The following is a 27610-nucleotide window of genomic DNA, read 5'->3' on the forward strand; positions in this document are numbered from 1 at the left end:
AGAATCTTCTGAGCTCATATTTCTTGCACAGCAATAAATCCAACTAAAAAAATGATCAGTAGTGCATTAAAATGCTTCATATTCCATACAAAAAATTATTTTTCCAATGATAAGTAAAAACAAAAAATCCAATGAAAATTATCTAACAAGTTATGAGAGCCATTCTAGTGCACAGCATTATTGATATGTCCAAAGGATAATACAGTAGGTATTGACTCTAGTGCACAGCATTTACTGATATGCCCAAAGGATAATACAGTAGGTATCAACTCTAGTGCACAGCATTATTGATATGCCTAAAGGATAATACAGTAGGTATCAACTCTAGTGCACAGCATTATTGATATGCCTAAAGGATACTACAGTAGGTATTGATTCTAGTGCACAGCATTATTGATATGCCCATAGGATAATACAGTAGGTATTGATACTAGTGCACATAATTATTGGTATGCCCAAAGAATAATACAGTAGGTATTGGCTCTAGTGCACAACATTACTGATATGCCCAAAGGATAATACAGTAGGTATTGACTATATTTGCTGATTTTATAAAGGTTCTGATTTTAAAATATATACTAAAAGTCTTGTCCTTTTAATATCACCAGACATAAAGACATATATCATTATACACATTTAGTCTCTCCCATCTGTCCTGATACCTATCCTGCATATCTTATGTGTAACCAGCACTTCGCATTATTGCAGTATTAACACTCTCAGGTCTATAAAACTCTACCTAATTATCGAATGTCTGTGTCTATGTGTACAACACAGATAGTCACTGAGACAGAAAGCAAGAGCATGCATGACAATTATTGCAAGTGAGATAGCTCCATTTTCAGTTTTACTATTAAAAATATATGCATATGATGTACAGAATCATCGTTTTGTCAACAAATTTAATGATTCCTATGATCACCAACAAGAGTCCCTCAAAGAGACCGACATTCTACTGTCCAAAAGAATTGCCAGTAATTCAAATTAAATAAAACCAGCTTTGATATTCTTCAGCAGTTTCAAATTTGCTGCTTTGTTGGACAAAATGAATGTCAGATTGGCACTATTTTCATTTACGACCAACACGACTTCATAAGTCTTCTGGTGGAAACCCAACACTGATTTAACTTTCTATTTTGGAGGTGCAATTATAAGATTTTCAAAATGGCTGCTATGGTGGCAATACTGGGTATCAATTGGCACCTATTCCATCTTGGATGAACAAAACAGAAACAGATAAAAATTAAGAAGTCTTGATGAAAGCACAATATTAATACGACCAGCTCTCTACAATATCAGATCTGGATAATTTTCATAAAATGTCCTTCAGTGAAAACCTCGTGTTGATAGGACTATTCATTCAGGAGAAGTACATATTAAAATTTCCAAGATGTCCACTATGGAAGACATAATGGATTACTGAGCAGCACCCTTTTAAGATCAACTAAACATCATAATAAGTTTAGTAAATCTTCATGCTGATACAACCATTCATTTATCAAGAGTAGCCATAACAAGATTTTAAGATGGCTACTCTGGCCAGCACTCTACAATTAAGCAGACTTAGCACAGCAGTTCTAAATGGTTGCTGATGCCTGAACAATACCAAGCAATGAGTGTGTGTGTGTAAAGTTTCACAGCAATCCTCCAAGTTGTGTAGTGGTAGTGATAACAAATCTGTACTAATGTCAGAAAGGATGCTTGATGATGAACAACAGCTTTTCTAGTCTATGACCAATAAAGCTAAATATTCAAATTCGATCATGTACTCTTCATGGCATATACTGAAACAACTTAACCATGTCTAAAGAAGTTATATTCTATATGAACAGAAAGATTTAGTTACAAGTTTTAGAATCATTTTATTATTATTAGCAGTAGTAGTATTGGAAAAAAACAGCTTATGTCTCCTTGGATAAATGTTATTTTTCTGGCAACTAAAACCAAAATAAAATCTTCATAACTTAATATTGGTGGTTATCAGACCTCCATTATATGTGAGCTCTTGATTTTAATCAGATTGACAGAAAAAGCCCATCTCTTCTGTGGTTTGAGATTATATCCTATAGTGTTAATGTTTTATCTGTTCATCCTTAAATGGAGAGTCCCCAGCAAAATTAATATGCCAAAGAAATACTTCAAAGCAGTCTACATTAACATCTTGCCAAATAACTAAATTTAGAGGATTATGAAGTTGAGCTAAGGTCAGTACTTTCTCTGATACAAACTGGTTTCAAGTAACTTTAGTTGATAGCTACACTGGCAGCCCCCAAATAAAGATTTATATGGTGGAACATTCAGATTAGACAGAAAAAGGGGCATTAACCCTGTCTATAGAGCATGTCCAATTTTGAAGCAAACTACTGCTTATCAAAGTCACATGAGATCATGTTAAAGATAAATATCCTTATTTATAGTTGCTGAACTCCAATAATTGTCTCTACAGTGTAACACCATGTTGTTGCATTTTGCAAAGAAAATAAACAGACATAATTTAAACCTCTATTGATGAAAACTGTTACCAAACATACTTGAAATCTTGTTGAGATAAACCTTCATTATCAAACCTCTTTCTGATAAGAAATAGGGACTTGAGAGCAGCTAATAAGAAACATTTCATGTCTGCCTATCCATTATTCATCAAATATCTGAACTGAAACTCATCTAACATCGTCTCCTTTAAATGAGTTGAAATCTCTCTTCTGTCAGCTTGCTTATTTAGTAACAACTTTGTATCAAGCTGGGTATTAAAGATCTATGCAAGTCTAATGGTGGAGAGGGTTAATAATTATTATGAATCTCACAAAATATTAGATGTACCAAATTCTCTAAGTAATCAGGCATACCTGTTTCTATTCCATGCAACTTTTTTCTGCCAGAAAAAAAATACAATCAGGGCAGATGACAGTAAAAGGCAATCTTGGTACATTCCAAAAATATATTGCAATTACTTGATTGATTATGGTATAGAGATTATTTGAACAGTTTAAAAAAATACAAAAATACAATCAGGGCACATGATTGTAAAAGGCAACCTTGGTACATTCTATAAATATATTGCAATTACTTGAGTGATTATGGTAAAGAAATAATTTAAGCCGTTTTTTCAAAAAAAATCAAATAACATATCACAATGTGCATTTACATGTCTGCATTGTAAATTAATTGCCTTCCCTAAAAATGTCTTAAATAATTTCCTTCAAAATCAGAGCAATAAAGCTCCACACAGTTTAAAGTTCTCTCCATTCCAGCAAAGGAACTAGTCTGCTATCAACAACAAAAAGCCCTAATGCCTTTTACCAATCTAAGCATCAAATTAAGAAAGCTCTAATCTAATGATCTAATTATGACACTTCAATGATGTCAAAACTAGTTGAGGAATAAATGTGTATTTAATTATAGAAGAATGTGTATTTAATAAAAAAGAATGTGTATTTAAATAAAGATTCTTTGTTGAGAGGGCTGTCAAGACAAATGCATTCAAAAACAATTATCTCTTGACATCCTTTATTTTTATCTCCCAAATAACAAAATCTTTTATAAAATACATAGGTATAATAAAAAAAAACAATACGAAGAAGACACAACTCACAAAAATTATTCAAAATTGTAACATGGTATTAACAAGTCAATACCTGATATCAATCACACTCCATTTTCACTTTCCTTATTCCAGCTTAACATCTAGCATGCTCAATTTATCCTGATAACTTGAGTGCTCTCAGGTAAAATATCTCAACATGCATGAGCACAGAACATATTTGAAAACTCTATTTCTGACCCCTAGATAATAAGTTAATTACTCAGTCAAGTACATGGAAAGTTTGAGATACTAAGTCCAGCTGGTCACTGAAAAGCTTGAGTTAAAAACACTCTCAAGTATACATTATGTATCTGATATACAAATGAGCAAAAAGACAATGACTGTTTTTTTTTAATGACCCAGATCTCAGTGGGTGGAATCAGAGGTTTTGTTATCTATGACCCAAATCCCAGTGGAAGGGATTATAAGCCTATTATTTAGGGCCTAAATCCCTGGGATTGAAAGGCCATTATTTAGGGTCTAAATCCTAGGGATTGAAAGGCCATTATTTAGGGCCTAAATCCCAGCAAGTTGCATTACAGGGCTGTTATTCTGGCCCAGATCCCAGCAACTTGGATTATAAACCCATTATTTATGGCCAAATCCCAGTGAGTTGGTATATAGGGCCCTTATTTATGACCCAAATAACTGCGAGTGGGATTACAGGAATTACACATTTTACTGTGGGCCTACATCTGTCAAATCATAATGCAAGTCTTCTGCTCCAATGGTTGCAATCAAATTTAATGTTGTACCAAACATCTGACTCCTCAAAATGTCTACGATATTTATTTTCATATGATCAGTAATAATGAAAGCAATTTCTTTTGAAGGTTTATATTTTATTGGAGTTTTATTGTTGTTTGCACTAAGTGAAATATCTGTGCATATTAGAAGGTAGGCATCTTGGAAAAATTGTTTATGCTTGACCCAGTTAATGTCTTGAATGCAGGATGAGACATTTATCTCACACTTTCTTAAATTTTTGATGTCTTGAATGCAGGGTGAGACATGTATCTCACACTTTCTTAACTTTTTAATGTCTTGAATGCAGGGTGAGAAATGTATCTCACACTTTCTTAACTTTTTAATGTCTTCAATGCAGGATGAGACATTTTTCTCACACTTTCTTAACTTTTTAATGATGTTCTTACTTTCTTGGCAGCAGAATTCCAAAGTGAAAAAATGCACTTATGAAAATCTCCCTGAATTGCCAACATTTTAAATACAAGTAAAACTGGTCATGTGATCAAAAGCAGAAGTGGGTATGATAATGAGAGCTGTTCTGCTAATGACATTGTTTACTTCTAGGAAAAAATTTTAAGGTATAATTATACAAATGATTGTTGTTGTTGTTGTTGTTATAGGGTTTAACACCATTTTTCAGCACAAGATAGGCTATACATGGCAGCCAGTATAAATGGTGAAGGAAGAAACCAGGAAAACCCTAGAAAGAACCACCGACCCATGAGAAGCTACCAGCAAGCTTTCTCACATACCCACACTGGCCGAGCCCAAGATTCAAACCCACACAGGTGAGATGGCAGTGATCCATAACGGTAAGCGCTCAGGGCCCAATTTTACAAATGATACCACAAATAAAAAAAAAGCCTTTTATACAATGGTGCAAATGTTGAATTTTCAAATGTACTATATGCAGCTGTAATATAAGCACATGATGGGGATTGCCAATCTTGCTTGTGTTAAAAATGTCAATACATAAGGCAATTTTCAGCAATTTCAATTTTGGGAAAAAATAAATAATAACAATTTAAAAAAATAAGCCAAAGTCAAAACCCTGAATTAATAATAATAATAATAATAATAATAATAGTAATAACTGTTGTTGTCATCATTGGTGTAACACCATCTTCAGTACATGGAAAGCTATATGTGGCAGCCAGTATATTTGGTGGAGGAAGAACCTGGGAAAACGCCAGAAAGAACCACTGACCCACTGAAAGCTACAACAGAGCTTTCTCACATGCCCCTGTTGGCCAAGCCGAGGACCTGAACCCATGTTGAGGTGAGATGTTGGTGATCAGTAAAGGTGAGCACCTTAGACCACTTGGCCACCCAGGGCCCCAATAATAATGATAATTAAAATAATTATAATAATAATAATGATAACCTTTATTAATATCATTACTATCATGATGTTTAAAATGTGAAATAGTTTGTGTCTAATTATTAATGCCTCTGTATAGGAGAGATCCTAAGGTACTGGCTATTAAAACTACACCTCAACCCATCCCTCATCCCAGTTTGAACTTTTAGCTATTTCCTCTATTACCAAAATAAAATGATGGCTTGGTTTCTTGCTTTTAATGACACTTTTAACAGATTAGTGGCTTTATCATACTAAGTACTTTTCCCAATAACACTGAGGCAACCCACCCAGACAGGTGGACAGCAAACCACTGACCCACTGATTACTATTTCAAAGCTACATCTAGATGGGTAGACTGCAAACCACTGACCCACTGATTACTATTTCAATGCTACATCTAGACGGGTAGACAGCAAACCACTGACCCACTCATTACTATTTCAATGCTACATCTAGACGGGTAGACAGCAAACCACTGACCCACTCATTACTATTTCAATGCTACATCTAGATGGGTAGACAGCAAACCACTGACCCACTGATTACTATTTCAAAGCTACATCTAGATGGGTAGACTGCAAACCACTGACCCACTGATTACTATTTCAATGCTACATCTAGACGGGTAGACTGCAAACCGCTACATCTAGACGGGTAGACAGCAAACCACTGACCCACTCATTACTATTTCAATGCTACATCTAGATGGGTGGACAGCAAACCACTGACCCACTCATTACTATTTCAATGCTACATCTAGATGGGTAGACAGCAAACCACTGACCCACTGATTACTATTTCAATGCTACATCTAGATGGGTGGACAGCAAACCACTGACCCACTGATTACTATTTCAATGCTACATCTAGATGGGTAGACAGCAAACCACTGACCCACTCATTACTATTTCAATGCTACATCTAGATGGGTAGACAGCAAACCACTGACCCACTCATTACTATTTCAATGCTACATCTAGATGGGTGGACAGCAAACCACTGACCCACTGATTACTATTTCAATGCTACATCTAGATGGGTGGACAGCAAACCACTGACCCACTCATTACTATTTCAATGCTACATCTAGACGGGTAGACAGCAAACCACTGACCCACTGATTACTATTTCAATGCTACATCTAGATGGGTGGACAGCAAACCACTGACCCACTGATTACTATTTCAATGCTACATCTAGATGAGTGGACAGCAAACCACTGACCCACTGATTACTATTTCAATGCTACATCTAGATGGGTAGACAGCAAACCAATGGCCCATCTAGATGGGTAGACAGCAAACCAATGGCCCACTGATTACTATTTCAGTGCTACACCAAGATGGCTACCATGGCACCTAAAATAAAATAAAGGTTATAATTATGACCATCAAAACAATAAATGAACACAAGCAAAATTATTGACAAAGTAAAAAAAGTAACAAACTTTAAGTTTTGAGAAAATATCAACATACAACTATCAATTCAAAAAGACATAATTATAATTTAAATGAAAACTGTTTCTTCAACAAAAAAAATATTTCCATCTGCTCCACCAGGATTTAACAGATTACATGAGATGGAATAAAACATGAATATACCAAAAAGACATAATCAGTATATACATATACAGTAAACAAAAATAAAGAAGGAATGTATATAAAAGACTTAAAAACTGCATGACAGCACATTTGCTATCTTTCTATTTGCCATGTGTATATATATATATATATATATATATATATATATATATATATATATATATATATAGATACATACATACATACATACATACATATAAACACTTTTGTTACAGTGGAGGTGGACAAAAGATGAGTTATACATGAAAAGAAAACTAACAATGCTGAGAGAAAACATTACAAACATTTGTCAGTTTTTTGTATCGCAGAGTTCAAATGAAATTAGTTAAAATCAATTCAGTACAACTCTGGTAACTACAGAGATAAAAAGCAGTTTACACAACCTTTGAAAATCCTAGTAAAGGGAGGTAATGCATTGCAACAAAAGATCAAGTTTTCTTCATGGACAAATGAACTTCAGTGCAGTGAAATTCAGTTATCTGTTCCAAAAACATCCTAAAAAGCAACACACACCCTTCTATTTTACACTTGGTGTGTGTTTGTGTGTGTCAATGCTGAATTGTTTAACTTTTTTTATTACTGATTTCATATTTTTACACATTTATTAACAGAGAAATGCCTATTAATGAATTTATTCTCATATCCCACTTTAATATTTTAATCAAAACTGACAAAAAAGTATTCACACAAATGAATGATATGTGATACCATTTAAAGTATATGCAACATAAACAGACTTTTTACAAATACATATTTATATGCTAGCTATATGAGCATATTGAAGAAATATGAACATTATTTTGTACCCTAAAACACACAGAAGGCCAGACAGGTACAAGAACACTGTGATATATAAGATTCGAATAGCCTGTGTATAAAAAAACTGAATACTGAGTACATTTTCTTGAGTAAACATTTCATGTAACTCGTGCATAAATGTCATATAAGATCAATGCACATACAGGGAAAGGAACACACAAAAATGTGTACAATAAATATACTACTTACTTATAATAAAGGAAAACATTTCATCAATCAAAGAAATATTAAACAACCTCTTCAGTAATCTTAAATGGATACAAATCTTTAACCAATGGAAGCAGATATATGCCATACAACCCAACTAAACCAGATCCTATATAGATGTTGGCCCCACTAACATGTAACAAAATTCAGACCTGTATGTAGGTCTGGACTGAGGAAGATTAGTATGTAAACAGACTTGTTCCAAACCCATAGATTTGATATAGACACATATCTTGGGGCTAGACAAGGGCTAGTAAAAGTGTCCAATTAGAGACACATATCTTGGGGCTAGACAAGGGCTAGTAAAAGTGTCCAATTAGAGCTCTTGAGAGAATAAAAGCATGCATAAGACAAGGCAGTATTGAGTGACCTTTGAAAGTTAATGAAGGTCACTCAATAGTGGTACATTGGTAATCATGGCAATGCAGTGTCTGTAGGAAAATGATACTGTGTACATAACAATAAAGAAGACAACTATGTTTATGATAACCCTGATGATAAGAACAATGATAATATAAATGATGGTTATATTAATAAAAAAGAAATAAATTAATAAATGAATGCCATCATCATGAACAAAGGCAACACAAGAGACCTGCTTTTTATTCAGTATGCCTTTTAGTTAGCAAAAATATACATAAAAAAGGAAAGTAAAAACTAAACCACAGAGGTCAATCTAAGGAGTGTAGTGTTTCCAAATGACATTGAAAAAGTGCTGATCAAATGAAATTGGATATTTTAAAAAAAGAAATTATTAAGTCATGTTTTGAAATAAAATGTATGCAGTTTTCTAAAGCCAGATATTTTTCTAGCTCTATCTTAAAAAGAACATTTTTTAGTATACAGTTTATGTTCATCCCTTCGAGTCATCATTGTCATATTAAACCCTTCATGTCATCAATATTCTCAATACCAAAATATAACATCCTTATAATACCAAAATATAACATCCTTATAATACCAAATATAACATCCTTATAATACCAAATATAACATCCTTATAATACCAAATATAACATCCTTATAATACCAAATATAGCATCCTTATAATACCAAATATAACATCCTTATAATACCAAATATAGCATCCTTATAATACCAAATATAACATCCTTATAATACCAAATATAACATCCTTATAATACCAAATATATACTGTGATTTCTTATTACCATCATGGCATCTGAGCAACTCCAAGAATTGCTGTAATCATGTGTCACGGCTGAATGACCAGTATGTAAACAAATACCCAGTTAGTTTACACAGTCATCAAGATTAAGATTGGAAAGAAATTCCCTTTTCAAAGTAATAAGTTGATTAGTTCATCACAGCTTCAATAGGTTAAACAATGTAGTAGCAAAACATGTATATGCATCACAATAGCAAAGAGACACAACTTCATCTGATAACGCCAGATGTCCATTGTCATTTGAAACACCCACTTTTAACTGATTTTATTTATTTATTCAAAATATTTTTGGAAGATATGTATTTAAAAAAATCTGAACCTACAAAGCAATATATTTTATTTAGTGCAGAAATTTTGTATTCCCTCAGATAAATGCAAAGTGTTTTTGTCAATATTCAAAGAGTTGTCAAAATTTTAAATAAAATAATGTACTTACAGTATGCAGATCCTGATGTGCCAACATGTTATGTACTCTATTTTTTTAATTCTACTGATATTTAAAGCAAACATTGTGGACACTGACATGGTAGACTATTATTCCACAGCAGACACAAGTCTATACTGTTCCCAGTTGTTTACACATTATACATATTCACTAAACACAGACACACACCCCAAAAAAAGCACCAATGGCAGTTTGGTCAGAAATGTAGTTCAAAGTGACCTTGATTTCTTTTATGGCTATTGTACTTCTCATGAAACATCTACATACCATGTCATGTGACTATAGGCAATATCATGAGAAAATTATATATAAACAAATCCTCAGTGTTGATGCCAGACAGACAGACAGACATATCTCTGAGCAGACATTCACAATAAGCTGGAATTACTATGTTATCCATCCCAGAAGACCATTCAACAATATATTCTTCACTAAAGCAATCTGCCTATCAATGTGGCCATAGATATGAATACAATACACATTAACAATTCCTCCTTGTAAAATATATCTTTCCACTGCAGTTCCTTCCTCACTAAATACTTGTGAAAGGCCCAGAGTGGGACTGCAACATGCAGGATATCTGGGACCATTAGGCCAATATTCCTTGCCTTGTGAAATCTCGCTCCATGACCATAAATAACCTCATGGATAAACTGGTCCATCCCACCAACAAGGACATGCATGATATTTATACTCACTACTGCAAGGATTTTCCATGAAACAAACTCATTACGAATATCACAAAGATTGAGAACAACTGCAGAGGACATAAGTTCCGTGACTGTGAATAACATATGATGTTTATAATATGAATAAAAGTCCTCATTATAATAGCTGAAATATGACCACCATGAGTAATAATGAGGGTAAATATTGATTACATACAATATGAACATACTAATACGCAGATTTCGCCGTCGTGCTAATGGGATAAGGTACTTAATACTCTCATAGGCTAGCAGGATAAAGATGACTGTAAGGATCCAGATGCGTAGAGTCTGCCATGTAGCATTGAAGTAAACATGTTTGTATGTTGTTGTCCCTGGCTGCTCGTATTCTCCTGCAAAGGAAAGATATCAGCATTGGACAAATTCTATATTCCACCTTCATTTAATAATAACACAACCAAAGGAAAGAGATCAGTATCTGATGAATTCTATATGCCACCTTCATTTAATAATAAACTCAATCAAAGGAAAGAGATCAGTATCTGATGAATTCTATAAGCCACCTTCATTTAATAATGAACTTAACCAAATGAAAGAGATCAGTATCTGACGAATTCTATATGCTTCATTTAATAATGAACTCAACCAAAGGAAAGAGATCAGTATCTGACAAATTCTATATGCCTTCATTTAATAATGAACTCAACCAAAATGTGTTCAAGCAGCATGGATGCCAAAACAGTGCCTAAATACTAAATCAAACCTATATGAAAAATCTCATCTGACAAACAGGACTAACACTGCAAAAATTAAAACATTGGTCTTCAGATGTGAAGTATAATATTGTGTAATAACATATTGTCTCCTTTCTTCTGCAATAATATCAGGAATTACTGTTAGGAGCATAATTTAGTATCCTTTATTCAGTAATGACATCAGGAATTAATGTTATGGGCATTTTGTATCCTTTATTCTGCTGTGACATCTGGCATTACTGTTAGGAGCATAATTTTGTATCCTTTATTCAGTAATGATATCAGGAATTATTGTTATGGGCATATTGTATAATTTTTTCTGCTATGATATAAGGCACTACTGTTAAGAGTATACTGTATCTTTTATTCTGTAATATAAGGCACTACTATTATGAATGTATTGTATCCTTTATTATGTAATGATATCTGGCATTACTGTTACAAGCATACTGTATCTTTTATTCTGTAATGATATCTGATATTGCTGTTATGAGCATACTGTATCCTTTATTCTGTAATGATATCTGGCATTACTGTTATGAGCATACTGTATCCTTTATTCTGTAATGATATCTGGTATTAATGTTATGAGCATACTGTATCCTTTATTCTGTAATGATATCTGGTATTAATGTTATGAGCATACTGTATCCTTTATTCTGTAATGATATCTGGTATTACTGTTATGAGCATATTGTATCCTTTATTCTGTAATGATATCTGGTATTACTGTTAGGAACATAATGCATCCTTTATTCTGTAATGTCCAACATTACTGTTATGAGAATATGCTAGACTTGTGTTGTGAAACAGCATACTGTATCCTTTATTCTGCTCTGATATCAGCCACTACTTTGATGAATATACTGTATCCTTTATTCTGGAATGCTATCAGGCATTAGTGTTATGAGCATATTGTATCATTTATTCTGCAATGGTTTCAGGCATTATGTTTATGGTCCTTTAATGAAAGAATAGTTCATTCAAGGAGTGAGAGACATATTGTTTATTCACTGATTTCCAAAACTCTGAATCACGAAAGCATTTGCTGTTTGTTTATAAACAATGAATGCCATGACAAAAATTGGATAAAATATAAACAAATGTTGTAAAGAAAAAGTACTGTACTTCATGACATAAACCTCTCTATAATAAAATTCAAAGTACTGCACAGATAAAAACATTTTTAAATAAAGTCCTCATCAATAATGCCCATATGAATAATCCAGAAGAAAAATAAGATACTGACATGGTTTACACAGCCATGGAAAGGTTTTCCAATGATTTTTCAAAGTTTTCCAGAGGTTTAAAGGAGTATTTTGCTCACTAAAAGTGGATTGTACACCCAGTTTTAATTGCAAACACAGTTCATTCTAAGTCTGGTCATATTCCTTAATAATACGCCATCATAATCAATGGACACTACAATTTCATCTGACAACTACTGGTGTTGTGAATCATTTTGTTCCACCCAATTTTATCACAGTTTTTTAATTTATTCATTATATTTTGAAAATATGTAAATTACAAATATCTTACATTTAAAAAATTAAATATCTTATTTAGTGTTCATTTTTTTAATTGCCTCAAACAAATTCAAAGTAATTATTTTGGGTGAAGTACAAGGAGTTCTTCAACAAGTGGAAGGACTTTTGAAAGATAAAACAAACTCTTTATAAATTCAAGGAGTTTTCATGTTTACCTTTAAAATTTGAGAATTTTCAAATGTTGTGCAAAATTGACCAATAGATCATTATGTATTTTCCCCTGGAAAATGCATGGGATGCACAATGTGTATTGAAAACTCGATATTTATGAAGTGTAGACTGTACTGCAAAAAGTGATATGTGACTTTGCAGGACTAATATACAGCAGTGCAGTTCTGACCACAGGTAAAATTCTCTGAGAAGAGATTCAAAATACATTATTCTACCAGTAAAATCTGATATATCCATTGATACTTACTATCAAGAATTATTAAACAATATATAACACTTAAAGATATGACTAGATTGAATTACACTACAGAGTACTGCCAAACTTCATTTCTCTCCAATATGTCAACTGCAAGACAGAAAGCATATCTAGCTGTGATATTAAGTTTCAAAATATAGCATCACTGATTTGAAATTAAATTTTTTATTTATTTATACATCAATATAATTTTATTTTATTAGCTTTCACACACACACACAGTGCAAAGACATACATATATTATACATACCTCGGAACACTGTGTCAAAACAGGAGCAGGAACAATTATTTCTGAAAACCCTGGTCTTTTCTGGGACCCATAGTTTTAGATGTATTATACCTGTGTAGAAACATGTAGATATAAATAAAATAACCATGCCAGCATAAAACTTTCATGAGATCATATTCAAAAGAAACTATTAGTTATTCACATAAAGGTATTAATGCATTGCATACAACTCACCAATTATTATATAACATACACCTCTCCCTCGATAACTCGCACACAATGGGGTCCACAAACTTAGACCTCACTATAAGCAAGGGTGTGAGTTACCCCTACAAATTTAAAAGATCCTCTTAGACATCGAGAAAACTGTGATGGGGGAGGGTTGCAAACTGGTCTGTTCAATTACTGAATCCTCATTTTACAATCACGTCAATAATAATTGTTAATAACACGCTTTTTCTAATGATTAAGTTGTTCGTTTGTCTGTATAAATAATATTTATTTTCAAAATGTCCAACATGTGAAGATTGTTCCAATTGGTTTCAACAACCAACACGTGTATGCAAAAACATGTGTTTCATCACAGCTTATTGTTTTGTTGATTAGTCTGGTTCCTGACAATGCCATCTCGGGAGTCAAAGTAGCAGGGAACTAAACTAACTGTTCATACACCACCCAAAAAAATTCCTTTTTTTGCAAAAACTAGTGACATTTATTTCATCAGACAATTGTCTAAGTCGAAACTCAATTTTTGTATTGTTCAATTAGTACAATATTGATGTCATGATTTTAATGGAAGTAATAGTGAAATTTCTTATTGTCCTTGAGGATATCTTAAAATGCCAGTTCAAAAATTCTCTGAAACTCGCTTGCCCAAAATGATCCGTATCTATGAAACCAAGCTCTTTATTTGGCGAAGTATTCATTTAACTAAGTTGCCTTGCTATCTCTGATGACAGTTATGAATGAGTCAGTTAATGTAAGGTAGTTTAATTATGTTACATTCACAATAACATTTACAACAGTGTTTGATTGATCAACTGAAGTGAGTTCACCTGATATACGACCTGGACCATTAGATTTTAAGTATGTAAGATTTGCATGACTTTAACTTTTCTTTTATTCCACCTCCTTTATTTGATTCAAATGACATAACTAATTTGATAATACAGAGAAGGCCTGCTTTTAATTCAGTGCAACATAAAACAACAAATACTTCCATTAGTCAGTTATCAAAACACAGTTGGCACTTAATTAGGTTCTCAGAGAAATGCTTGTGGACATAGCTGTTAAGTAGATTGACACATTCTACATTTAAATACACATTGCATTTATGATGATTACACTTAAGAGGAACTAATTGAGAGAATTAAAACACAAATTTCACTTAACAAAAATTGTTTAGTTGGAATTTAAATATTAATATACTGCCTACACTAGAAGTAATAAATTTCCTTGAATATCTTTAATTACAGTGTACTAAGAGTGTCGTTGGCAAAAGAAAATCTAACCAATTATATGACTTCTTATTAAAAGTTGATAAATACAAAACTGTGATTAAAATTTCCTGGTCCTGTCTAACATTTTCAACCATAAAACATGCGATATATCAACATTTCAGTTACCAATTTTGATCGTGATTTTCTTCAAGTTCAAGAAATATGTATCATTTTTGGGGTATTTTCCAGTATTAAAAAATGGGATCCATGCCTGACCCAATGTTATAAGTGGGTTTGCGAGTGATCAGGGTACGAGTTATTGAGGAAGTGGTGTAGTTCACAATATATTGAATATCCTCCCATATAAGTTGGAACCACAGTAAACTGAAGAGACCCAGATCTGCTGTTGCACAATGCACTAGTAGAACTGGTTCTATGCAGTTTGTTTGGAGTAATCAATAAATAAACAAAATAGACTTTAATCTACCAGTGTACTATGCAACAGCAGATCGCAGTCTATGTTAATTGCTGCTGAACCTGACTCATACTCAAGTATATACAGTACCCCAGTATAAATAACACGTTATATGCAGAGATCTGGTTTGGAACTAATTTAACTAATTTAGCTTTTTGACCTGTCAGTTAGGCAGTTTGTTATTACCATACAAAACAAGTCATTGCTTACCAGACACAGTCTTGATCACCAAGACGTTCAATTTATGGTATGCCAGAAAATGCAAGAAATGGCTTGCAGACAAAAACCTAACCAGGTTCACATGTTTCATGAATTTTTTGTGCTTTTCTGGTATAGTTTTCATCATTATCAAACATGTTTAGAAAACTTGTTAATGTTAACATAATTTTTAAAAGGATTCAGAGGGGTGTGATGGATCTATTGAATTAGATGCACTTGAGTGTAGGACATGCAACATTTATGATAAATGAACTTGAGTGTAGGACATGCTACATTTATGATAAATGAACCTGAGTGTAGGAAATGCTATGTTTATGATAAATGCAAGAAATGCTGATGACATTGGATAAAGTGCAAAAAAGAAAATATCTGGCATATTTTGGATCTATTCAATTTATTCTTTATGCAATTTTATCCAGCCTATGAGCATAGGATATGTAAATACAGGTAAGCTGTGTATCTAGAGTTCTGATCATTGAAGTGTTCCACCTTGAGCATAGGATCATGCATTTCTCAATCTTTTTTGTCTCACATCCCCATATCTCAAGTCAAAAGTGCACCATGGGTGTGCTTTTTCATCAGGAGAAAATATTTAAGATCCTATTTTACATAAGTGCACATCTTTCCAAGTTTTGTTGGTGTGAGCAATGGCTAAAATTAACAAAGAAAAATAACTTTCAGATGGCAATATCTGGCAATTAAAGCAAGAAAAATAACTTTCAGATGGCAATATCTGGCAATTAAAGCAAGAAAAATAACTTTTAGATGGTAATATCTGGCAATTAAAGCAAGAAAAATAACTTTTAGATGGCAATATCTGGCAATTAAAGCAAGAAAAATAACTTTCAGATGACAATATCTGGCAATCAAATCAAGAAAATAACTTTCAGATGGCAATATCTGGCAATCAAAGCAAGAAAATAACTTTCAGATGGCAATATATGGCAATTAAAGCAAGTAAGGCATTCTGTAGTTGTCAAGCTGTTTTAAGTCAAGGCAAAATGATTACATATTTTGGTTGAAAAAATATCATAAACAAAAGTTTTGAAATTTAATCCATGAATTATTATTTTTAAAAGTACAATAATTCAGAAATATGGGAACTATTATAATAAATGCTGGTAGATAATGAGAAAATGCTTAAGTTAAAATTGTTGCAAGTTCCAGAACAAAAACTTCCACAGTACAGCTGTTTTCAAATCAATCAGGTATTGAAACATGTTACATTTTACATTTTAAATGGATTCATCGAGTACTTGCATAAATATTTATTACAATAATATGTTTTCATGAAAAAGATGACAGTTAGTGCAGATGGCAAAGTTAAGGTGGCAAAACCACCAAAGCCGATAAAAGGACCTCATTTTCAATTTTAATGCAACCAGTGCATGAAATACAATCTAGTATTTTTTTTCTGTCCCTTGGGGATCCTGGGTGTATCATTATATACTACTCTTCATACTAATGATCCTAGGTATCTTATTGTCTACGACTCTTCATAGTAATTATCCTAGGTGTATCATTCTCTAGAGAAAATTCATGATGGTCACCAAGGAATAGTTAAATGCCAAGAATGTGCCAAAACGTCAGTTTGGTGGAAAGGACTAAGTACTAAGCTAGAACACTTGGTAAAGTCTTGCCAAAACTGCATCAAAAACTGGAGAGATCAAGCCGAACCAATGATTCCAAATGAATTTCCAAGTCAACCTTGGCAAAGAGTCGCTTCAGACTTGTTTGAACTGAATGATCAAACCCATCTCTATGTGACTGATTATTTCTCACGATACATCAAAATAGCAAAATTGCAAGGCACAGGTTCAAAAGCAATTGTCAATCATCTCAAATCAATCTTTGCGCGACATGGTATCCCATAAGTATTAGTTTCAGATAATGGTCCACAATACACATCCACAATACTCAAAGATTTTGCAACAAATTACAGATTCAGGCATATTACAAGTAGTCCAAAATATCCACAGAACAATGGTCTGGCTGAAAGAGCTGTTCAAACAATTAAAAGAATGCTTAAAAAACCAAATGATGCTTACATAAAATTACGAACTACTTTGCCAATGGCACCAAACAACTTAAAGCCAAAGCAAACTCAAAAGAGAAACTATGATCGTTGACACTGCACCCGAAATCTGAAAAAAATTTCAGGTAGGGAATAAAGTCTGGATTAAAGATCATTTTTCTTCAGGCAATCATAACTCTGAGGCATCTACACCTCATTCATACATGGTAGTAACTGATGAGAGGGAGATACAGTGTAATTTGTAGAAATTTAATTCCCATGCCTACTACATTTTCGGAGCCTCTCAAAGTGACTGTTTCAAACCCTAATACCTTGACTGACTCAGATGAAAGCAAAGCAGTGCCAGCCAGTCAAAACAGATACTTCACACATTCAGGAAGATTGCCAAAACCACTTGAGAGACTGAACTTTTAAAAATGAAGCTGATGTAGCTTGTTTAAAAATACGGTCATCAGATCATGTTTCATTTTAATGTTAACTTTCACAGGAGGGGAGATGTAGTGTAAGCCTTAATCTAAGCAGCTTTGAAACATTACTTTAAAGTAAAAGTAATCAGATATCCACAATGGATTAGAACTGATACATACCGACAGCTGGTTTGTTATACATTCACTAGGGTTTATGTTCCATGAGAAAAATACTACCAAGGCAGTTTTTACTTCCCTTCCTAGCTGTATTGATATCTTGTATTTAATAAATAGTATAGCATGCCTTCTGCAGTTATTCTTCAATAACAAATAACATTACAATTACTATAATTGCTAATTTGATCAGCCAATCAGAAGAAGTCTTATCCCTTCATGTTTGGGAGACTGAGCAGTATGGCTGAAGAGCAATCGTGTGTGACAAACAATCTGATTCACTTTCAAATTTCTGAAAGTTCATTTCCATTGGTTAATTCACAGGTCAACATAACATGACCCCTAAGCAGTCGCTGCCAGATCTTCAAATAGGACAGTGGATATCTGATTTTAATCAGACAGACTTTTATGGCCCCCAAGAAAATCTTTCTAGTGAGTGAACACTGTAATGCATATAACGTACCCAGTGTAAGGCAACCTTGTGCCATTCATTCAAGAATGATAATACCATATATATATATATATATATATATATATATATATATATAACTTCAGAAAGCTTCTTTCATAACCTTAACATGGTTCTTGAAAATGGTGACACCATCAGTGCTGCCAGTGGAAAAGGGATACCCAATTTTTCTCATCTGCAATCAAGGCAATAATTAAGCTCAATTTAAATACGTTTTGTTACAAAAGTTTATGCATAAACCAAGTGAACCATATTAAAAAGATTTACAGACCTATGTGTATGTAGGGTAAAAGAATGATGACCAGTGCTCCAGTCAGAAATGCTATGACCTTGTCCTTGTAGTTGGTGACAGATGGAACGCTGGCATGGTGAAGACTGGTCAACTGCCTTTCCATGTAGCGTTGGATCATGTTCCCACCAGGGGTCGCCTTACTCTTGTTAAAATGCATTGCTCTCTGAAATTGCATAAAAAGTTATGTACTTTTCATCCTTGCATGTTTGCTCATAAATATCCTGCTCTGACACTTTGCTGTTGTTGTTGTTTGGGGTTTAATGACATTTTTCAGCACATGATAGGCAAAAAGATTCTCACTAACCCACACTGGACAATCTCAAGACTGGACCCCATGTGAAAAGAAGTGATCATGAAAATCAAGTGCTTTAGACCACTTGGCCACATGGAGCCCATGTTCCGATTCTTTTAAAACCAGAGTAGCTTTCATGGTTCCCAATGACAAATTCCCATGTGCTTTATTTCATGATCACACCCAACTATGATGACCCTGATCCAGGTGACCTCACCCTATACTTTTCTGAATGTGATGTATCAGCTATGGCTCTATGTTTAAAGTTTAGTCAAAAAGTAATTGAAAAAGTCACTATAACTGCAGCATTTGTGTATGTTACTTATAAGCCCATCCCATAAATCCCAGGGGAAATAACAGAAACATAACCCTCTTTTATTATGTGGATTCTAAGCCTCTCCCATGAATCCCAGGGGAATGACCATAAAACATAACCCTCTTTTGCATATGCAACTTCTAAGTACCTCCCATGAACCCCAGGTTAAACAACAGAAAACATAACCCTTTTGCAGATGGTTCTCTCATGCTCAACATGAATACCAAAGAGAATTTCCACCCTGAAGTTTAGGAGCAGTGGTTATGGACAGATGAATAGCAGAACTAATAAATACAGGTTTTATGCTAAATCTAACGTTTCCCTTAAGCAATTACATTTTTAAAAATACCATCATGATTTTTCCCAATTTGATTCTTTTATCTTTTATAACAAAATCTCTTACAAAACCAGAGCCTAGTGTGGCTGAGTGGTCTAAAGCATTCCCCTTTACAGATTATCAACATTTCACCTGTCAGCAGGAGTTCATGTCTCATGCTTGGTCAGTATGTGTATGCAGGAAAAGCTTTAGGAATGTCAAATTAAGTTTCTTTATATCATTTTTCCTATAACTTTGTGTTTTCTATGTGTTATTGATGTTGCTCCACAAATTAATTTTTTACTGGAGGATATGTACAATACAATCACAGGCATAATCTGTTAAGAGTATGTGGTCATTTATCACCTTAAATTAAGTATTAATTGTTCTGAAAATTTAATACTACTATAATTTAGCCAAACTTATTCAATTGTATGATCTGCCCATTAACTGCTGCCTTGATGAAAATTATTGATTGCATTGGACTATTACAATGGTGGCCAGGTACTGAAATGGGCGAAGAAAAGAGCATGCTGGGTTTAATCATCACATGCAAAGCTTCACTGTGATTTTACAAGATTCAATCTGGGGGCCCTGAGTGGCCAAGTGGTCTAAAGCGCTCTCTGTTAGGGATCATTGCCATTTCACCTCTCGCTGCATGGGTTTGAGTCTCCGATTCGGCCAATGTGGGTATGTGAGTAAGCTTGCCAGTAGCTTCTCGTGGGTCGGTGGTTCTTTCTGGGTTTTTCCCGGGTTCTTCCTCCACCATTAATACTGGCCGCCATGAATAGCCTATCATGTGCTGAAAAATGGCGCTAAACCCTACAACAACAACAAAATTCAATCTGGTGTGTACTGAATCACATGTTTATCCAAAGATGTCACATACTCTGAGTTTTGCTGTGTGTGTATATGTGTGTTTGTTGGGGCATGTAAATAAAGGAATATGGATATATGAAAATCCAAATAAAGGGAATATTCAATAATTGAAGGAATGTATAATCAAAGTTTAAAAATCAACAATCATTAGTGAAATAAATGGTACTTAACGCATACATATTACTTTTACTATAGCTGAAAGCATGACAAAAGCAGTACAAGCAAATAATATCCTTGTCAACTTAAGTGCATACTTTGATAAAATAACACATTTCAAATAATTTTACTGTCAGACAAAATATATAACCTAGTCCCACATGAAAGAGGTCGACGCTGATATTTATGCTTTGGGCGTCAGGGACATAGCACTAAAACAAAAACAGCATCTGCTGTGTCTTACATTGCAGGGCTAAATAAAACAGAGTTTTGAAACTCCCGCCGAGTAAAAAGATCTCCGTAACTTTGCATGTATTTGCGTCAATAATAGTCTCGATCCCTGAAGAACTCAGTGAATAAGATTTCCAAGCAAAAGTCCTATTAGTTTAACCTTTATCCTAGTTCCATCCTTCTTCAGGATCAGTACAGTAATGACAATGCTTTTTTTTAGTCTTGCAAATGCCCTTGAAGTTATTGAAGAATTCGTGCAAGTTGTGAATGCAGTAATGGCTTATATAGTATGTTTTGTACTTTAACGGTTTCTGTCAGTTATTACACAACTATAAAACTGCCAAACATATTTATATTCGACCTGCATGAACGGTTTTGTGTCACAATAATGCTTTTTTCTAGCTCACTCAAGGGCTAATGCTCTTGAAATAATTCTTTGCTTGCAAAAACAGTCTTCCACTGTCATTCAATCTCTTACCTGTAAAAATAAGAATAGTGTACCAGCTTGAATGAGAACTCCAAAACTATTCAAAGCTGCGGACATTCATCACGCGCATTTTGAAAATTGTATACTTTAGTTTTCGCAAATCCTCGTGGTTTTGTTTGTTTGTTTGTTTGTTTGTTCGTTTTGTGGGATTTTTTTCCGGTACCCATCTAACGATTTAAAAAACGAAAAGTATAACGAATATGAAAAATATGATGACTATAAAAATACAAGAAAACGTATTCATGTCATTCGTTGGCGTTTAAGAGACACTTTGCGACAATCAGGTTAGAAATAATAACTCGATAATTAAAGGACTATGATTTGTGCATTTTTTATATCGATGATTTTCGTTTCAAAATCGGTGGGCGCGGGTAAAAGCCAACGGAAGAGGAAGCTAATCGATCTTCAGTACGATGCTGGATAAAAATTCACTTGACGGATATCAACTACATGGGGAGAACGATGCGCCCACAGGGGCTGGTATCTTTGCTAACAATTTTTCTAGTCATACATGTATTATTATTATTATTATTATTATTATTATTATTATTATTATTATTATATAAATGTATGAATGATAGTTAAATTGTAAGCCCCTGTGATTGCTCCTGCATGAAAAATAAAACAACTTTTATATACAATTTATAAATAATTTATTTATCATATCTACTTATATCGTATGTAATGGATGGCGTAATTAAAGGCATCGGGGGGGGGGGGAGAGACAATTGGCTGTTACACATCCAACCCCCTTCTTGAAGTTTCTCGGGGTAAATGATTGGCTGGCAGCCGCCAGAATACAACATCAAAGTAACATGAATTTGTACATGTACACATTTTATACGTGACGGATCTACATATTAAAGTAAGAGAGATTTGTACATTCACATTTTGCTAAGATGTGTACATGTACAAATCTCTATTACTTCACAAGTAAAAGTAATTAACGATATTCCTTGCGCAGTAATAAATTAGAAAGAACAATTCACCTTTCTGATAAGGACTTAACCGCTCGGCTTATTTATTTGTTCGTCTGAACTAAATTACTCTGGTCTATGTTAGCAAGAAAGCTGGAGAAAATGTACATCCAAGTTATAACAAAGTTGGAGTTGGATCATGTCAGTTTTAATTAATCATGTGAGCACACATCTCTCTCTCTCTCTCTCTAACTGTACATACATACATACATACATACATACATACATACATACATACATACATACATACATACATACATACATTTCTTCACCCACCCACCCAGTGAATCATACGACTACTAACAATATCAAGTAAGATCTCAAGTAACTCTTCATGATAAAGTTAGGTTCAAATTGTCTGGTACACAATGTCTGGCCTTCTCGGTGACTTCTATCGTGGACACGTTGAAGTGTTGGAACTCGAAATGATTTTGATCGAGATCTGCATTGCGGACGATGCCAATGAACAAAGGTTTGGGGTAGGTGTCCTTGGAAAACGTGATCTTCCATGTTATTGTGCAATTTATGTTGTGTCAAAAATTGTCTCTCCGATTTAATAGCTAAAATGATAAATTTCTCACTCCTAAAATTGAGTAACGCGATGATTTCTTAAAGTGGTTGCAGACGTCAACAGTCCAAAGTTTAATTTTAAAAAAATTCGATATGTAAATATATAATTAGAATCGATTCTATAATAAAATAATTTAAGTATATTAGCTCAAAATTGTGTGTACTAAAATATTTGACGAACTGAAAGAACTGTGTGTACGTGCTCGGATGATAAACACTATCAATCTTTTATATAAAGTCGGTTTGCATTCACACAGTAAATTGTATTTTGGCTCGGTTTTCCTCTACATAATATAATGTCAGTTTATTATATGTGCAACTCATTAATTTTTTTTTAATTGTAACTTTAATGGTTCATCAGTTTAGACATGAATAGTCTTAAATAGTATTAGCAATAAATAAGCAAATGTATAATCACAGTAGCTAAAGTGTGTGTGTGTGATGTGTCTGTCAGTGTGTGTGATGTGTTTTTAACGTAGCTTTAACATGTTTATGTCATCGCTACGACGCCTGCGGTTTATAGTGATGTCTAGCACTGAGGAATCGTGCCGCAGACACGTAACATCATGTCCCAACCCAGTCACATTATGCTGACACCAGGCCGACCAGCCAAAACGCTAGCCTTTTAATACTGAGTACCAAACGAGGCAGCTGCTAGTACAGTTTTTAAGGTCTTTGGTATGAATCAGTTGGGGTTCGAACCCGCGATCTCTCGCATCTGAGGCGGACGTTCTAACCACTAAGGCAAAATATGCTGTCTACCTTAAACAGTCTAAAGAAAATAACAAATAAGGAAAGTAACATGTTTCTTAATGACTTTTTGCTTTCTTCATTATTTTCATTACAACGCACACTGATAATCATTTCCCTTCTTTGATTATGTAATTTCTTCCTCCAGCGCTTGTTTTCTTTATTACTTAATTTCGGCCCCTCCCCGTCCCTTCTTTTAGAGAGAGAGAGATAGAGAGAGCCTGGGATAACAATACATATAGGGACAAACTATATATGCACCGCTTCAAGTTAGCATTTGGAACCTTTTCTGCGTTATTCCTTCATTTTGAGAGCATTATGGAATATATATATTAGACTGAAAAAAGTGTGCATACATTTTTCTGAAGGCTTCAGAACAGTAGCATTTTAATATTTAAACTGGTACTCCATTATCATGAATTTTAACACAACAAAAGCATCATATCTGCGTGACTTTATTTGCTGTTTGAGTTGCGTTTCGCATTGAATGACTCAAGCTACTGACGATTGACTTGCACGCATTTTTTTAACAAAAAAAATACGTATTATGTATACAGAAGTATATAATCAGTAAAGTTCAAGCCCGTTTGCTATATATTAGTATTTTGGCGATAGTTTATGCAGGGCAACAACAGATCCTCTGCAGTCATTTGCGGGATGCACCATATAATTTTCTTATTGGGGTGGGACCTTGACTTATTTTTGTATAAATAACTTCCGGCCCCAAATTGACTGAAAAAAGAATTCTTTCTTTGATTTGTAAAAAAATAGCTAACTGTGTCCATAATATTAGTTGAGAAAATCATAATGAGGTGAATAAAATTATATATACTGGTTTGAAATACCCTACCTCCCCAGCATAACTTTAATTGTCAGTTCGTAGCGTTTCTTCATTCCAAATTCTCAACTACAGTATAGAATAAAACATTAGACAAACTTTGGATATTCAAATTAGTGTTTCTTTTACCATTATTTGTTGATAAAAGACCCCAATTTTTATTTTTTATTTTACCCCCCGTTTTGACACCAAGGATTGTTTTTACTCCATCTAATTATCAGTTCTGGTTCAAATATTTTACAACGATGGAGAATGTACATTTAACATGATCATTGGTTATTTGTGCCTGATATACTTGAGATTGCGATAATGAACCATATTTTGATAATGTTTGCTTTGTTTTAGAACTGGGATAGTTTGAAAAATAAGTTATTTACTTTTGATAAAAAACTCATTTTTAGAATAAAAAAGAATGTGCTATGCAGTAGAACAATGTAATTGTTTCTCATTTCCAGACTGTACTATGTAGTTTCAGGTTTCTGAACACTTTTTATCAAAAGTGGTAGAAGTACTGTCAATAACCATGAATACTTTTCAGCTGGATTCTTTTTACCTGAGCTTATGGATTAATGATATCTGTCCATCAACACTAAGTATTAGGTTTATGTTTGGGTCATTTAAAAAAAAAAATTGGTGTTTTAAATGCATCAAATAGAGTAATAATCCCTTCACTGGAAATTAGAGATGACCACAACATGTATTCCATGACATAGTGACTTCTTGGTTAAACTATGTCTTTAGTTCATGTTTTCTGATAAATTTTGTCTCCTGTTTCACAATTTAGATTATATTTCAGTAGTGAAAGAGGAGTGTTGTTATGGTATTTTTAAAAGTTTTTGCAACAATTTCGTTTTAAAGCAGTAGATTTGCTAATGAGTAGGCACAGCATTTGAGATTTTTATCTGTTGACTACCCAGACCATGTCAGCTTACATTAAATTTTCATTGTTTACAGTAATTCCTTTTGAAATGAATTTCCCAACAGGGTAACAGATAATGTTTTGGTTTTATTTCAGATGAAGTGTGAGTGAAGATGGATTCCCATTTGTTGGGTCTGGCCATTGAGTATCATGGCCCAGATCTGCTTAGGCAACTAACAGTTGAGGAGCAGCCATTCCCAGAGAGTGTTATTGATCACCTTCGCAAATGCAGACCGCAGTCACCAGAGATCAAGTATGTAATTTTGGCCCTCTGATAATACTGCATAAAATTGAACATAGTTGTTGTTGTTGTTGTAGGATTTAACACCATTTTTCAGCACACTATAGGCTATACATAGTGGCCAGTATTGACACGGGAAAGAACCACTGACCCACGAGAAGCTACTGGCATTGAATATAGTAGTCAAGAACATAAACATCAGAGGTCTCGGAAATGCTTAATTATGCGTATTTGGATGCCAATTTTTGATCTTGGATGCAGAAAATCACTGTGGCAGGAGTCCTCCGCATGCATGTAATAGGTGTGCAGCAAAATTAAAAAACTTGCCAGTCCTGCTTTAGCCACTTGCTTTGTGGGAAAATGATCAGTTAGCTGTGCTGATATTTACAATGACAGAATTCAGTGATTGAAAGACCCCATGATGTACATACATGTTGCCATTTTAAGAGCACATCAAAAAGAACATGATGCAATAGCTGGGTGGCAAGTTCAAAGGCTTTGACTGCGGCCAGGTGGAAAAATGTACTGATATTTACAGTGATTGAATTCAGAGGGAGAAAGACCCAGAGATTTACATGTGGTCATTTATAAAATTACATTAAATAAACAACTTTAGCTTTCATTATTTCGTTATTGTGTTCATTTACGAACATATCGGAATAAGTAGTGCACGTGACCTCAGAATCAAGACATGTTGAGACTTAAACAAAATGCCATATATAAATTTGGATAAGTATTTTGGGGTTAAATGGCAAACTTATGAAGATTGTAACGAGATTCAGAAGAGTGCTAAAGCTGCTACAATTGATAGTTCGGATGGGACAGTAGCTAAGTGTAAGAAAGTGTGTGATGCCTAACTTAATGTTTGAAATGAGTCCTTACTTGGATTGACAAAATTCAGTCTCGCTCTGACGGAAGAACAAGAGCTATTTAAGAAGTACATTGACTGACTATGCTTTTTTTAAAATGCCCCTTGCCTTAGCCCAGTTAGTTTTAGTGTTGTAGCAAAATGTATTCATCAAGACATCAATAGATAGGCCTAGTTTTTATATCAATTACACTGACAAACAAACTCTTGCCCATTCACAAGCATTTCTGATGTGAAATCATGGATGACATGTAACAAGCTGCAGATGAATGATGATAAAACTGAGGCCATTCTGATCACAACACAAAGACTTTCTCATTCACATCCTTTACCTCAAACAATAAATATCAGCAGTGCCAACATTAAATTCACACAATCAGTACGAAACCTAGGTCCTATTCTGGACAGTACTCTCACATTGCACCAACATGTCATGAACATATGCAAGGCTGCATATCTTGAGCTGAGACGCATCAGCTCAATTCGCAAATATCTTTCAGTTGATGCCACTAAAACACTTGTGTGTTCATTAGTACTTTCAAGACTGGACTATTGTAACTCAATTCTGTCTGGTTCATCTCAATATCTGCTCCAGAAACTTCAAAAAGTTCAAAACACAGCTGCTCGGATCATACTTAGAGTACCACGATCATAGCACACCTCCCCGCTGTTCTGTATCC

General features: G+C 34.0%; 2 protein-coding genes across 7 annotated transcripts in view; one reads left to right on the forward strand and one right to left on the reverse strand.

Annotated features, from left to right (window-relative positions):
- Positions 1-1237: 1237 nt before the first annotated feature.
- Positions 1238-21756, reverse strand: LOC149799230 (uncharacterized). 5 transcript variants are annotated; one of them, XM_089958506.1, is made up of 6 exons: positions 21642-21756; positions 19070-19253; positions 13602-13691; positions 10853-11014; positions 7009-7051; positions 1238-6976 (listed from the first exon to the last, which is right to left on the reverse strand). In XM_089958506.1, exons 1-5 carry the CDS (start codon positions 21645-21647, stop codon positions 7026-7028), a joined length of 468 nt encoding a protein of 155 aa, XP_089814632.1. In that variant the 5' UTR covers positions 21648-21756; the 3' UTR covers positions 1238-6976; positions 7009-7025. The 5 variants fall into 5 exon arrangements, 4 of the variants coding, with proteins under 4 accessions (XP_089814632.1, XP_089814629.1, XP_089814631.1 ...); XR_016421113.1 differs by having other exon boundaries at positions 7009-11014; XM_089958503.1 differs by having other exon boundaries at positions 1238-11014.
- Positions 21757-24339: 2583 nt separating this feature from the next.
- Positions 24340-27610, forward strand: part of LOC149799231 (uncharacterized) — a 59824-nt gene continuing 56553 nt past the window's right edge. The window contains exons 1-2 of one of the 2 annotated variants that reach the window (XM_089958508.1): positions 24340-24410; positions 25918-26074. In XM_089958508.1, coding sequence (XP_089814634.1) covers positions 25935-26074 — 140 coding nt within the window. In that variant the 5' untranslated portion in view covers positions 24340-24410; positions 25918-25934. Of the gene's footprint in view, positions 24467-25917; positions 26075-27610 lie in introns of both variants that reach the window. The other variant, XM_089958507.1, reaches the window with a different exon arrangement.

The sequence above is a fragment of the Sinohyriopsis cumingii genome, chromosome 5 (genome assembly GCF_028554795.1).
Source record: "Sinohyriopsis cumingii isolate HCF-2022 chromosome 5, ASM2855479v2, whole genome shotgun sequence".
In the NCBI taxonomy this organism is placed as follows: domain Eukaryota; kingdom Metazoa; phylum Mollusca; class Bivalvia; order Unionida; family Unionidae; genus Sinohyriopsis; species Sinohyriopsis cumingii.

Bases quoted from the DNA above. Each gene is read 5' to 3' on its own strand.
- LOC149799230 (XM_089958503.1), bottom strand. The intron at 13,692-19,069 runs GTCTGTAAATCT...GTTTCTACACAG, and splicing joins TTTACCCTACATACACATAG to GTATAATACATCTAAAACTA. The intron at 11,015-13,601 runs GTATGTATAATA...TTTCCTTTGCAG, and splicing joins TTTTGACACAGTGTTCCGAG to GAGAATACGAGCAGCCAGGG.